The sequence below is a fragment of the Prionailurus viverrinus genome, chromosome A2 (assembly GCF_022837055.1).
Source record: "Prionailurus viverrinus isolate Anna chromosome A2, UM_Priviv_1.0, whole genome shotgun sequence".
NCBI lineage: Eukaryota > Metazoa > Chordata > Mammalia > Carnivora > Felidae > Prionailurus > Prionailurus viverrinus.
Genome location: NC_062562.1, coordinates 12,257,680 through 12,270,570, shown reverse-complemented (window position 1 = coordinate 12,270,570; position 12,891 = coordinate 12,257,680). Strand labels below are relative to the sequence as shown.

Below are 12,891 nucleotides of genomic sequence, written 5' to 3'. Positions count from 1 at the left end.
GGAGTAATATAAACACTCCCCCCACCCCCCGTGGCAGGGTGCAGAGGGGGCAGCGGCCGCCACCCGGAGGGAGCAGGCCACGCCGGGCGGGCAGCGGGCGCTTGCACACGATGGGGCTGGCGGCGGAGCACGGCGCGTACTCCCGGGAGGGGGGCGGCCCGAGGGGCTGCTGGTACTACCTGCGCTACTTTTTCCTCTTTGTGTCGCTCATTCAGTTCCTCATCATCCTGGGCCTCGTCCTCTTCATGGTCTACGGCAACGTGCACGTGAGCACGGAATCCAACCTGCAGGCCACCGAGCGCCGGGCCGAGGGCCTGTACAGCCAGCTCGTGGGGCTCACGGCCTCCCAGGCCAACCTGTCCAAGGAGCTCAACCTCACCTCCCGCACCAAGGACACGGTCATGCAGCTGCTGGGGAGCGCCCGCCGCGATCTGGACCGGATCAACGCCAGCTTCCGCCAGTGCCAGGCTGACCGGGTAAGGCCGCCCGCCGGGCCGGACACGCACCCCGGGGACCCTGGGCAGGTTCCCGTCGGCTCATCCGAGCTGCGGGGTCCTCACCCACGCGCCAGAGACCGTCGCAGACGCTGTATTGCACGTGAGGAGCCCGGGGGGGCTTGTTAGTACGAGTATATCCCACACGAGGTTCGGGACACACTTACACTAAGACAGTGGGCTCGCTCTCTCTCTCTGGAATTTAAGGTTAAAATTTGTTTTAAAGGTTTATTTATTTTTGAGAGACAGAGTGAGACGGAGCATGAGCGGGGGAGGGGCAGAGAGAGAGAGAGAGAGAGAGAGGGAGACACAGATCGGAGGCAGGCTCCGGGCTCCGAGCTGTCGGCACAGAGCCCGACCCGGGGCTCGGACTCACGGACCGCGAGATCGTGACCTGAGCCGAAGTCGGACCCTTAACCGACTGAGCCGCCCAGGCGGCCCCTGGAATTTAAGTTTAACTGGGCATCCTCACTGAATTGGCGGCAGCAACCCTGGGCCCATGACTTAATACGTGCGAAGCGCTCGGAATGTTCCAGCACACACCAGCTGCAAATATTAAAAACTCAGAGCATTCGGTTCCTACTAAGAAGTAGGAACAGCTCTGCCTTATGCCGGGAAATGTCCCCCGGGGGGCACATGTGGGCGTCTAGTCAGGGAATTGGCCCACTGGTTTCATCCAAGACACGCACCGCCATCCGGTCTGGGAGCCGTCGGGATCGGAAGGTTTTAGACACATGCATCCCGGAATCTGAACTCCCCCATCATAGAAAATTAGAAGCTTAAGAATGTGGATCTTTACAACGATTACATTTGAAAAACACAGTTTTGTTTTTCTTTAATCCCCTTCGTGTTGACAAATGCCTCTGGACTGGAACAGTTTAGGGTTTTCTCCAAGGACCCTAGGGTTTCCCTAGTTTCAGGTCGCCTGCCCCTCGCCCCGGAGGGGCGCCCTGATGCCGGGGAGTATCTCTGCCCCCACCCCCACCGTGGCAGCCCCAGGTATGTGATGTTGGTGTTTCTGGGTCCTGGCCGTGCTGAGAAACAGGATTTTTCTTAAATTCTCTTCCAGTGCAACTCCATTTCTGGCCCTGAGATCCCGGAAGAGAAAAGAGAATTTAACTCACTGATATATTTTTAAAAAACGTGTTCATCTCCCCTGCTTGTTTCTTTTCTCTTTCTTTCTTTCTTTCTTTCTTTCTTTCTTTCTCTTTCTTTTTCTTTCTTTCTTTCTTTTCCCATCTTATCCCATCTTATGTTATCCCACCTCATCTTATCTTATCTTATCTAGAGAGAATGTGAGTAGGGGGAGAGGGGAGAGGGAGAGAGAGAGACAATCTTAAGCAGGTCCCACATTCGGCCGACACAGGGCTCGATCCCACAGCCTGAGCTTTCCGCCCCTCCTTGTCCTTGCTCCTTTGGAGGCTGGCCCTATGCTAATGGGATGGGAGTCAAGGCAGAAATCGCTCTGGGACCTCCAGTGACTTCTGTTTTCAGAAATCTTAACTGCAAAAGAGGAAGATCTGTAGAAATCAAGAGTCAGACGCTAAACCAACTGAGCCACCCAGGCAACCCCTAACTCCATGATATTTTTAGGGTCTGCTCTGTCCTGTCCGTGTCAAGGCAACGGGACCCTCACCTGGCACATGGGGTCGGGAAGCAGCACCCTGGGACCCCCTTTTATCGCTTCCTCCAACTGGAGAAAAACCTCTTTCTCGTTTCATGTTTGGATCCAACTCACTTTGCTGAAACGTGCAAATCTTCCTCTTCTGTGACTAAGATTTCTGTTCTCTGATCCCCATTAGCATAGGGCCAGCTTCCAAAGGAATAGGACAAGAGGTGGTAGGAAGGTAAACTTCCTGCATTTTTTATATTTTTACCTGTTACATTTCTGCAGAGGATTCTGGTCCAAAGTTTGGAAAGCACACCTTGTTAAGTTGTAAAAACCTCCTTTAAAAACAGCTTTATCGAGATATAATTCATATGCTCTACAAGTCGCACATTAAAAATGTACAGTTCAGGGGCATCTGGGTGGCTCAGTCGGTTAAGCACCCGACGTCAGCTCAGGTCATGATCTCAGGGTTTGTGAGTTCAAGCCCCACGTCGGGCTCTGCGCTGACAGCTCGGAGCCTGGAGCCTGCTTTGGAGTCTGTGTCTCCCTCCCTTTCTGCCCCTCCCCCGCTCTCACTCTCTTTCTCTCTCTCTCAAAAATAAGTAACCATTAGGTGCGCCTGGGTGGTGCAGTCGGTTAAGCGTCCAACTTCAGCCAGGTCACGATCTCGCTGTCCGTGAGTTCGAGCCCCGCGTCAGGCTCTGGGCTGATGGCTCAGAGCCTGGAGCCTGTTTCCGATTCTGTGTCTCCCTCTCTCTCTGCCCCTCCCCCGTTCATGCTCTGTCTCTTTGTCCCAAAAATAAAATAAATGTTGAAAAAAAATTTTTTTTAATAAGTAACCATTAAAAAATCTTTTTAAAGCGTACAGTTCAATAATTCTTAGTACCTTCACAGAGTTGGGCGATCATCCCAACTGATTTTAGAACGTTTTCATCACCCCAAAAAGATACCCCATCCCCATGAGAAGTCACTCCCCCACCCCTCCTCCCCCCGCCCCCTGCAACCACTCATCTGCTTTCTGTCTCTGTGAATTTGCTTGTTCTGGACATTTTGTACAAATGGGATCAGACAACATGTGGCCTTTTGTGTCTGGCTCCTATCATCCGGCACGATGTTTTGAAGGTTCACCCGAGCGCGTGTCAGTGCCTCGTTCCTTTTTGTGGCTGAGCAACATTCCATTCTGTGGATGGACCACGCTTTGTTCATTCACCTGTGGATGGACACTTGGGTTGTTTCTGCCTTTTGGTGGTTGTGACAGGCGCTGCTGTGAACGTGCACGTGGAGGTTTTTGTGTGGAAGTTTGCTTCAGTGTCTCTCGGGTCTACGCCTAAGAGTGGAATGGCTGGGTCACGTGACAATTCCCTGCTTAGCATTTTGAGGAACTGCCAGGCTGTTATCCAAGGCCGCTGCCCCATTTTTTACATATTCCAACCAGTACCGGCTGAGAATTCTCCTTTCTCCACACCCTCACCAACGCTCGTCACTGCCCGCTCTTGTTTTCTGTTTCATTTATAACCATCCTCATGGCTGTAAGGGGGTCTCTCGTCGTGGTTTTCATTTGCCTTTCCCTGAGGAGTGATGATGCTGAGTATATTTTCATGCGCTTGTCGGCCACGTGTGTATCTTCTTTGGAGAAATGTCTCCGTTGCTTTGCCCATTTTTCAATTATCTTTTTATTACCGATCCACAAGAGTTTACTTTTATACGTTCTGGATATCCGGTCCTCTCATCAGATACACGCTTTGCAAATATTTCCTCCCGTCGAAGGGTTGTTTTTTCCCTTTCTCTTTTTTAAATTGGAGCATAATTGACATACAGTGTCACGTCAGTCTCAGGTATACAACTTAGCGATGTGACGGTCTTTTCCTAAAAACAAAAGTTTTTAATTTTGATGAAGTTCTCTTTACCTGTTTTCTCTTTGTTTGCGCTTTGGGTGTCACACCTAAGAAACCACTGGCAAATCCAAGGTCATGCGGAGTTAACACGTACATTTTCTTCTAAAGAGTTTTGTAGCTTTAGGTCTTATGTTTGGGTCATTGAGCCATTTTGAGTTAATTGTTGTATATGGTGTGAGGTAGGGGTCCAAATTCATTCCTTAACGTGGGGAGATCTAGCTGTGCCGGCTCCATTTGTTGAAAAGACTCTTTTCTCCCCCGTGAATGATTTTGGCACCTGTATTAATTTTCTTTTTTTTGTTTTCTTTTTTCTATTATTTTTTAAAGTTTATTTATTTATTCTGAGAGAGAGAGGAAGAGAAAGAGAAAGAAAGCGTGCAAGCGAGGGACGGGCAGAGAGAGAGGAAGAGGGAGAGAATCCCAAGCAGGCTCGGGTCATGATCTCACGGTTCATGAGTTCAAGCTCCACTTTGGGTGAACCCTGCTTCTCTCTCTCTCCCCGTCTCTGTCTTCTTCTCTTCCTCTCTCTCCCCCTCTCTCTCTGCGCCTCATGGGATTCTCTCTCTCTCTCTCCCCCTCGCTCACCTGCGCCCTCTCTCCCTCAATAAAGTAAAATATAGAAAGATAAAACATAATTCGTTGGCCGTACATGTGAATTAATGTTTTCAAGGTTCATCCAAGTCGCAGCAGGTGTGAGTGCTTCATTCCTTTTTATGGCCCAATAGTATTAACTGTAACAACTTTTTTTTTTTTTAATTTAATTTTGAGAGAGAGAAAGAACAGGAGCAGGGGAGGGGCAGAGAGAGAAAATCCCCCTCTCCACACTGTCAGCCTGGAGCCCCACACGAGGCTCGGACTCATGAACCGCGAGATCATGACCTGAGCTGAAACCAAGAGTCGGACACTCAACCGACTGAGCCCCCCCGGGTGCCCCAGTTAAGGACTTTGAAAGATGCGACCAGCATCCCCCATAAAGGAGTCACGCCCTTGCGAACTGGGTCAACCCGGGCCACCCGGGTGTGGGATCTGGGGCCCCAGCCCGGAGGGTCTGGGCAGCCCAGGAGCAAGGGGACCCGCGGGGGCTGGACCGTGAGCTCTGCCCCGTGTCCCGTCCGGTCAGGTGATCTCCATGAACAATGAGCGGTATATGGCAGCCATCATCCTGAGTGAGAAGCAATGTCAAGAGCAGCTGAAGGAAGCTAACAAGAGCTCTGATGGTGAGTCGTCTGGGCGGCGGGGAGCCAGGGTGGTAGACCCCTCGCCTGGCCTCTCGGACCCCCCCCCCCGCCCCCCTGCCCCCTCCCCCGACCTTCCCGAGGTGTTTTCTCCTGCACCTGTAGCCTCGCTCCTGGCGCTGAACCAGAAGGTCCAGATGCTGGAGGTGGAACTGGCCAAGGAGAAGCAGGTGTGCGCCAAAGACAAGGAGGGCCTGGCGCTGAACAAGCGGCTGGTGGAGGAGCAGCTGGCAGAGTGTGGCAAGGCCCGGGAGCAGCAGCGGCAGGAGCGACAGCTGGCCGAGGATCGCCTGCAGAAGGTGCAGACCCTCTGCCTCCCGCTGGACAAGGACAAGTTTGAGACGGAGCTGCGGAACCTCTGGCGGGACTCCATCATCCCGCGCACCCTGGACACCATGGGCTACAACCTGTACCACCCTCTCGGCTCCGAGCTGACCTCCATCCGGAGGACCTGCGACCACATGCCCGCCCTCATGAGCACCAAGGTGGACGAGCTGGCCCGGAGCCTGCGGGCCGGCATCGAGCGCGTGGCCCGCGAGAGCTCGGACGTCCAGCGCCAGAAGCTGGAGGTCGAGCGGAGCCTGCAGGCCACTCAGGCGGCCAAGGAGAAGGCGGAGAAGGAGGCCCAGGCCCGAGAGGCCAAGCTCCAGGCCGAATGCGCCCGGCAGACCCAGCTAGCCCTGGAGGAGAAGGCGGCTCTGCGGAAGGAGCGAGACAGCCTGGCAAAGGAGCTGGAGGAGAAGAAGCGGGAGGCAGAGCAGCTCAAGATGCAGCTGGCCGTCAGCCGCTCCACCTTGGACGCCTGCATCAAGGCCAAGGTGGGCTGGGGGGATTCAGGTTGTACGGGGGTCAGGCCTGCGGGCCCTGGTGGAGGCGATGTCGAACCCGGGCTCGAGGCGAGCCTCCCAGCCTGGGTCCGGTTAGTTAGGCCTCACTTGAGAGACTCAATGACATAAGACCGGGGTGGAGTTTGGAGTCTGGAATGACCCTAAGAAAGGATTAAGGAGCGGGGTTGAGTTTTGGAGGACGGGTGGACCTCGAAATGGGTGCAGGGGGGAGAACTGGGAACTCACGGTGGGGGGGTCGGTGTCAAGGTCGGGAGGTGTCTGAGGTGAAGGTTGCGGGGGTGATGGCTTAGGTTGGGAGTTAGACTGAAGGTTAGGGCAGGTCTGGGGGAAGGCTTGCTGTGGAGACAGAGCTTGTGTTTGGGTCAAGATGAGTTCTTAGCGACCGCTGTGTTTAGAGTCGGTGTGGGTTAACGTTAGGGTTCCATCGAAGCCTTCGTTGGCCTTGGAATTGGTAGAATTGGGGTCGTGCTGGATGCGGATTGGGAAGAAAGGTTAAAAGTTAAGTCAGGGGTCGCATGCAGGGCGGCCAGTGGGTCTCACATTGGGTGAAGGGTGAATACAGGGTGTCAGTGGGTGGCTGGTAGGGTTGCTTGGGGTTCCAGGGAGAGTCTGGGGTCTCAAGTTGAGTTGGGGTGCGTGGGGCATTGGGAAGCCATGGTGGAGCCCAGGGCTGGGCTGGGGCCATGGCTTAGGGGGCAGATTTTTCATAGCAACCAGGTCTAAGGGATGGGTTCGGGTCAGGGTTGGTTGTAAAGTTCCGGTTGGATCAAGTTTGTCATTCGGATTGGGTTTAGATGAGGCTTTGGGTCTAAGGAAGGTTCTGTTTTCCTGTTGGGATTGGATTTTAGGTGATTGAGTTTAGAGCTGGCTTTGGATTTCGGGTTCGGGGGGATTGGCTCAGTTGGGGTCATGGGTTGGGATCCATTGGGTTGGCACTGAGGCAGTAATGGAGCCTGAGGCAGGCCACAGTGGGGTCTCTGGGGGGCTTCTGAGGGAAGCCAGTCCCTGGAGTCCCCAGTCACTTGAGTGCAGGTGGGCGCAGGTGATCGGACATCCATTGATGGGAGGGTCCTTCTCTGGTATCGGTGTCCCTGCTCTGGAAGGAACTCAGCTCCAGGTACTACGGGGCATGAAGGAACAGGAGCCTCCCTGGCCCTCTGGTTCAGGGGGTCCCGGCTTCTGCCGACCTCCCTCTGTCTCTCGTCCCACAGTCGCAGCTGATACCTGGACCAAGACCTGTGGGCCCTGCCCCCAACCCCCAGCCCATCGGTAAGTGACAGAAGGCAGAGCCGGGAAGGGGTCGGGGGCGATCCTTTCCACTCTTTATCCCATCTCAGCCCTGCCGGCCCGTCCTTAGCCCAGGGTTGGGCCAGTTGGGTGGACCTGACCCCTTCCTCTCACGGCAGACCCGGCTGGCCTCGAGGAATTCAAGAGAAGGATCCTGGAATCCCAGAGGCTTCCCGCAGGGGCTGCAGCCCCATCCAGGTGAGGCACTGGCAGACTGGGATGGTTCAGTCTCAGGGCTTCAGAGGAGGATGGGAACAGGACTACGGGTGGAGGGAGGCTCATCTCACACTCACGCTTGCTGCTTCCTTAATTGAGCGCCTTCTGTCTACCAGGTAACACAGCCAGGGAGTGGCGGGCCTGGGACACGAACCCAGCCTGTTGGACTCCAGGCAGGCAAGGGAGGGCCTTTGAGCTGGGGGATGGGGGCGAGCTGGTTTGGGGACGGGCAGAAGCCACAGTGCTCCCGGTGACATCTTGAAGAGCCAGGGTCAAGGCTCAGAGGCCAGACTAGGGTGGGGAGGGAGGCTGGAGCCGAGGAAGGGAGGAAGGAGGAGAGCGAGGTCAGGAGAGAGACCCTGGGCCTCTCACCCCACCTCTCTGAGCCTCTCTCTCTCTCCCTCTGCCAAAACGGAAGTCTCTGAAGTCAAGGGCACGGAGACTCTCTGCCACCTGTAAAGCGCTGTCCACAAGTGCCTAACACAAGGGGCCGGGGGTTGCAGCAGGGGCGCTTCAAGATACCCCGCACGCGCTCAGGTCAGGGCCCGATGCCCGTGCCGCCCTCACCACCTCCCAGACCACAGCCGGCGCATCACAGGGAAGGTGACTCAGACCCCCGCCCCAAGAACATCCTGTGGTCGCTCCCAGGTGGTGGCCACGCTTCCGTTCAGGACCACATCGCGGACCAAGGAGTCAGCGACTGGCATTGCCATTCCCGGTTTAGGACCCGGGGCTCCGGGACACCCCGGGGGGTTCTAAGTCAGATCCCACCGACCCCAAGCCGGCGTCAGGCCTTGGCGACCAGTAGACTTCCGGGTCTGTGGTCAAACCCCAGGGCTTCTCCGCATCCAGCTCTATCTCCACTGTGCCTTTTCTTACCTACCCCCTCCGACGGGGAGCTCATCTTCTCGCAGAACTGGTCCCTTTGCTCCAGATGGCTCTCGGCCTGGGAGGGATCCCTTAGCCTCAGGCAGCCTGCGGAGAGGAAAGCAAGAGCTGGAGAGAAGACCCTGTTCCAAGCAAACAGTTTTCCTCTCTCCATCTTGGCCTAAAGCCATCATGGCAAGGAAGGAGGTTCTATTATTATCCCCACTTCTCAGAGGAGGGAACTGAGGCCCCAGGGAAGTGACCAGCCCCAGGGTTATGCGTCAGTGAGTCAGGGCCAGAGCCAGGCTCCGGGCCCAAGCCTGTCCTAACTGCAAAAGGGGAAGCTCTTGACACTGTTTACCCCAAAAGACATCCCCCTGCAGAGAAAACAATGACTAGTTAAGCCAGGCCCCTCCTGTGTCTTTCTGCCCGGGCTCAGGAAGGGCCTCTTGCTCTGGGCTCTAGCCTTGATTCGCCTTCCCCTGAGAAAGAGGCCATCAGCTCTGGATTGGGAGTCCCAGTGAGGCCAGGCACATCTGAATTTTAATGTATATTTATTTTTGAGAAAGAGAGACAGAGTGTGAGCGGGGGAGGGGCAGAGAGAGAGGGCGACACAGGCTCCGAGTTGTCAGCACAGAACCCAACACGGGGCTCAAACCCACGGACCATGAGATCATGACCTGAGCCAAAGGCAGACACTTAACCCACTAAGCCACCCAGGCGTCTCAGGCACGTCTGATTTTTAAATCCGTCCAACCGGGGGCCAGGTCTGAGGTCCAGCATCAAATCATCCACCCCCTGATCGGGAGAATCACTTTCATTTCCACCCTTACTCCTTCTGAGCCTTGAGGAAGTCTCTGGGGGTGCTAACAGGCCCTAACGCCTCCCACTTGTGGGGATACCTGCGTTCCCAGGGCCGGGGCGAACCCACAGCCCAGCATCAGCTGGACCTGAGCACAAGGTCTTGCTTTTTCACTGGATGTTTTTTTTATTTAAAGTTTTATTTATTTTGAGAGAAAGGATTCTGCACCGTCAGCACAGAGCCTGATGCGGGGCTCGAACCCACGAGCTGTGAGATCATGATCTGAGCCAAAAACAACTGTCAGATGCTTAGCCGACTGGGCCACCCAGGGGCCCCATCACTGGACATTTTTTTCAGTATTTATTTTTCAGAGAGAGAGAGAGAGAGAGAGAGAGACAGAGCATGAGTGGGGGAGGGGCAGAGAGAGAGAGAGAGTAAGAGAGAGAGAGGGAGACACAGAATCTGAAACAGGCTCCAGGCTCCGAGCTGTCAGCACAGAGCCCGACACGGGGCTCGAACTCATGGACCATGAGATCATGACCTGAGCGGGTCGGACGCTTAACCAACTGAGCCACCCAGGCGGCCCCATCGTTAGACATTTTTAAGTCACATTCTCCTGATGACAAGTGCACTAGTTTTCCTTTTTACCTGATGAGACTGTGTCCTGTGGGTGTCAATTGATTCCCATGCGTGCACACACAGTGGACGTGAAAACAAGTAAGTAAATATTGGGGCAGGGGCTAAGGGGCTGGATAAAGCGAAAGCGGAAGGCTGAAGATGGGAGTCCAGCCCTGGCCCTGAGCCGGGCACGGGGCAAGTGTCACTCAAGTCCATTGCCATCACTGTTGTGATTTGTTTCATTTATTCAACCCGGATACCTTGAGCAGCGGCTGGGTGATGAGAACACAAAGAGGAATGAGGCATGGAAGCCCCCCCTCCCCTTGTGGGGCTCACAGTCTAGCGGGGGAGACAGATCGCAAACCTGATGCGTGAGATGTCGTTGTGGGTCCCCTTGGCCATGGGCGAGGCAGAAAAGGGATGAGATGGCGTGAGGAGGTGAGAATTTTCCACGGGAGGGGGCGCCTGGGTGGCTCAGTCAGTTAAGCATCTGACTCTTGATTTTGGCTCAGGTCACGATCTCACGGTTCGTGGGTTCGAGCCCTGCATCGGGCTCTGTGCTGACAGTGGGGAGCCTGCTTGGGATTCTCTGTCTCCCTCTCCCTCTCTGCCCCGCCCCTACTCGTGCTCTCTCCCTCTCTCTCTCTCTCAAAATAAGTAAACTTTAAAAAAAAAATTAAAGAATTTTCCACAGGAGGCCAGGCAGGCTTCTCTGCCCCGCGTGAGGGTGACCTTTGGGCAAAAAACTAGAAAGGTGAGGGAGGAGCCATGGAGAGTAGGGCATCCCTGAAAGGGTGAACCAGGCAGAGAGCACAGCCTGTGCAAAGGCCCTGAGACAGGACCGACCGTGCGTGGTGAGGCTCGAGCACAGTGATCCAGGGGGTGAGTAGGAGGTGAGGAGGGGCGGGGGGCACAGATCAGGCAGGGGCTTGTGGGTGCGGTGAGAACTTTGGGATCCCTGGCACAGCAGCGAGCAGAGAAGGACATGACCGGACTCAGGTGTTCACAGGGACCCCCCCCTGGTCACTGTCGAGAGGTGAAGGCCGAGCAGCCGAGGACCAGGGCAAAGGCATCCAGACAAGCGATGACGGGGGAGTGAGGAGCCTCAGTCTCTGACAGATGGCCAGGGACCACCCTCCCTTGCAGGCTGGTGGGCAGGGGTGGGTAAAGAAGGAATGTCAGGGCTGGTCGGGAGCCGGGTGCATTCTGGTCAAGCCGGAGCCAGGGACGGGGATCCAACGCCAGCCAAGGAACGTGAGGCTGCTGGGGCCCCAGGGAAGAGCCAGGGAAGGAAGGGAGGGGGCCAGCGGAAGCAGGACTTGGCTGAGGCCCCCTCCTCCCCGACCAGGAAACAGCCTCTGAGCCAACCCCTGACCCCTCACGAGAACCTCACTGAGGCCAAGGAGGGGAAGGGCATCCCAGACGGCAGGATGGCTCCTGCAGAGGCCGTTGGGGAGGGGTGAAGTGACAGCTCTTGAAGTTTCTGACGAGGGGGACTGCTGCGGACAGAGTGGGTGGAGCCTGGAATGCCAGGTAGAAAGGATCTGGCTTTGTCGTCTTGAAGGCACTAGGGACCAGGGAGAGTGAGTGAGTCGGGGCAGGCTTGTTGGAGAAACCTTGGGCCACTTCAACGGAGACAAAGGAGGGAGATTGAGACCCTGTCTGCGGGGTGTGGGGTGTGGACAGGGGCTTTGAGGTAAACTCCCGGGATCCCCCGGGCCTTACGGAACAAAGGTGAAAGGCCTCAGCAGAGGCCGGGAGCCCAGAAGGTGGCTTCTCCGAGCACTGTCTCGGGAAGGCCGAACCCCAAAAGAGCTGAAGAATCCTTAGGAGCAAGAGCAGGGCTGGGGTGGGAGGAGGCCGGCCCAGGCGAGGTTTGTCCTTCCGTCTGTCTGACTATTGTATCACCCTCTCCTTCCTGCCTTAGTGGCTGAGGAGGCTCCAGGCCCTGAGGACCGAGGCGTGGCCCTGACTGGCCAGTCTGCGGACAAGACGCCGTGAGCCACCCCTGGCACAGGCCGGGAGCCCGGGCCGCACACAGACCAAAGTGAGCGCCCTTGGCCTGCACCCCGCGCTCGCCCTTCCCCACGCCCCACTGCAGCCTCCGCTACTCCCTCACAGGCCCACACCCGCACCACGCGACCCCTCCCCCGCCCCTGGATGCTGCAGGATGTCCCGGACCCACAGCACACAGATGTAACAGTGATGTCACGAGCCGACGGCATCACGCAAAAGCACTGCACAGACACAGGGAGGACATCATACACACACACACACACACACACACACACGCGCGCGCTTCCTGCCCCGCCCTCGCACAATGCCACACCCCTCCAACGCACACGGGCCGTGGCACCCACAGCGTCCCGCTTGTCTGCACGTGCCTGTGTCCCCACCGCACCGCCCTCCCAATTTTCTTGTCTCCTGACTCTTCCTCACCCCCAGGGTGCCAGGCCTAGGGAGGTGAGAACAGGAAAACATGAGTCTCCCTCCCCCCCCCCCCCCCCCCCCCCGAGAGTCCCCAGGCTCCCCTGCCAGGCAGCACCCGGTCCCAGGGCAGATGTCGCCCACTGGCCCCATCGTAGCCCATGGGGGCAGCTGTCCCTCCCTCAGTCCCTCTCCCCCCCCCATACCCAGCCCGGCCTGTGGCCCATATAAATATGTTAGTGGCACGAAATAAATATTATTGAATCCTTTCAAAGACTCCAGAGTGGCGATTTCTGCTTGGCGACAAGGGAGGAAAGACTTGAGAGCTGGAGAAACCCCTCCCCGCCGTCCCAAGGCCAGAAGAGCCCACAAACTAGAGCAAGCCTGGGGTGACACCAGATTCCCTCAAGGTATAGGCATCACCGTGCGTGAAGAGAAATGGCAAAAGTCATAGTCAATGAGGGTTTCACGAAACGGCCACGCCGGCCCACACCGTGACAGCTTTGTGAGTTGTTTCTTTAAAATAGCAGACATGGGGCGCCTGGGTGGCGCAGTCGGTTAAGCGTCCGACTTCAGCCAGGTCACGATCTCAC

General features: G+C 56.3%; 1 protein-coding gene across 1 annotated transcript; it reads left to right on the top strand.

Moving 5' to 3' along the window:
* Window positions 1-12,567, top strand: PLVAP (plasmalemma vesicle associated protein). Its single transcript, XM_047831853.1, has 6 exons — window positions 1-476; window positions 5,119-5,215; window positions 5,339-6,051; window positions 7,293-7,350; window positions 7,488-7,566; window positions 11,799-12,567. Exons 1-6 carry the CDS (start codon window positions 111-113, stop codon window positions 11,803-11,805), a joined length of 1,320 nt encoding a protein of 439 aa, XP_047687809.1. The 5' UTR covers window positions 1-110; the 3' UTR covers window positions 11,806-12,567.
* Window positions 12,568-12,891: the final 324 nt, after the last annotated feature.

What these genes read in the sequence shown, in the direction of transcription:
- PLVAP (XM_047831853.1), top strand. Translation starts at nt 111, where the DNA reads ATGGGGCTGGCGGCGGAGCACGGCGCGTACTCCCGGGAGGGGGGCGGC. An exon ending in AGCTAACAAGAGCTCTGATG is followed by an intron (nt 5,216 to 5,338) that starts GTGAGTCGTCTG and finishes CTGCACCTGTAG; the next exon opens with CCTCGCTCCTGGCGCTGAAC. An exon ending in CCCCAACCCCCAGCCCATCG is followed by an intron (nt 7,351 to 7,487) that starts GTAAGTGACAGA and finishes CTCTCACGGCAG; the next exon opens with ACCCGGCTGGCCTCGAGGAA.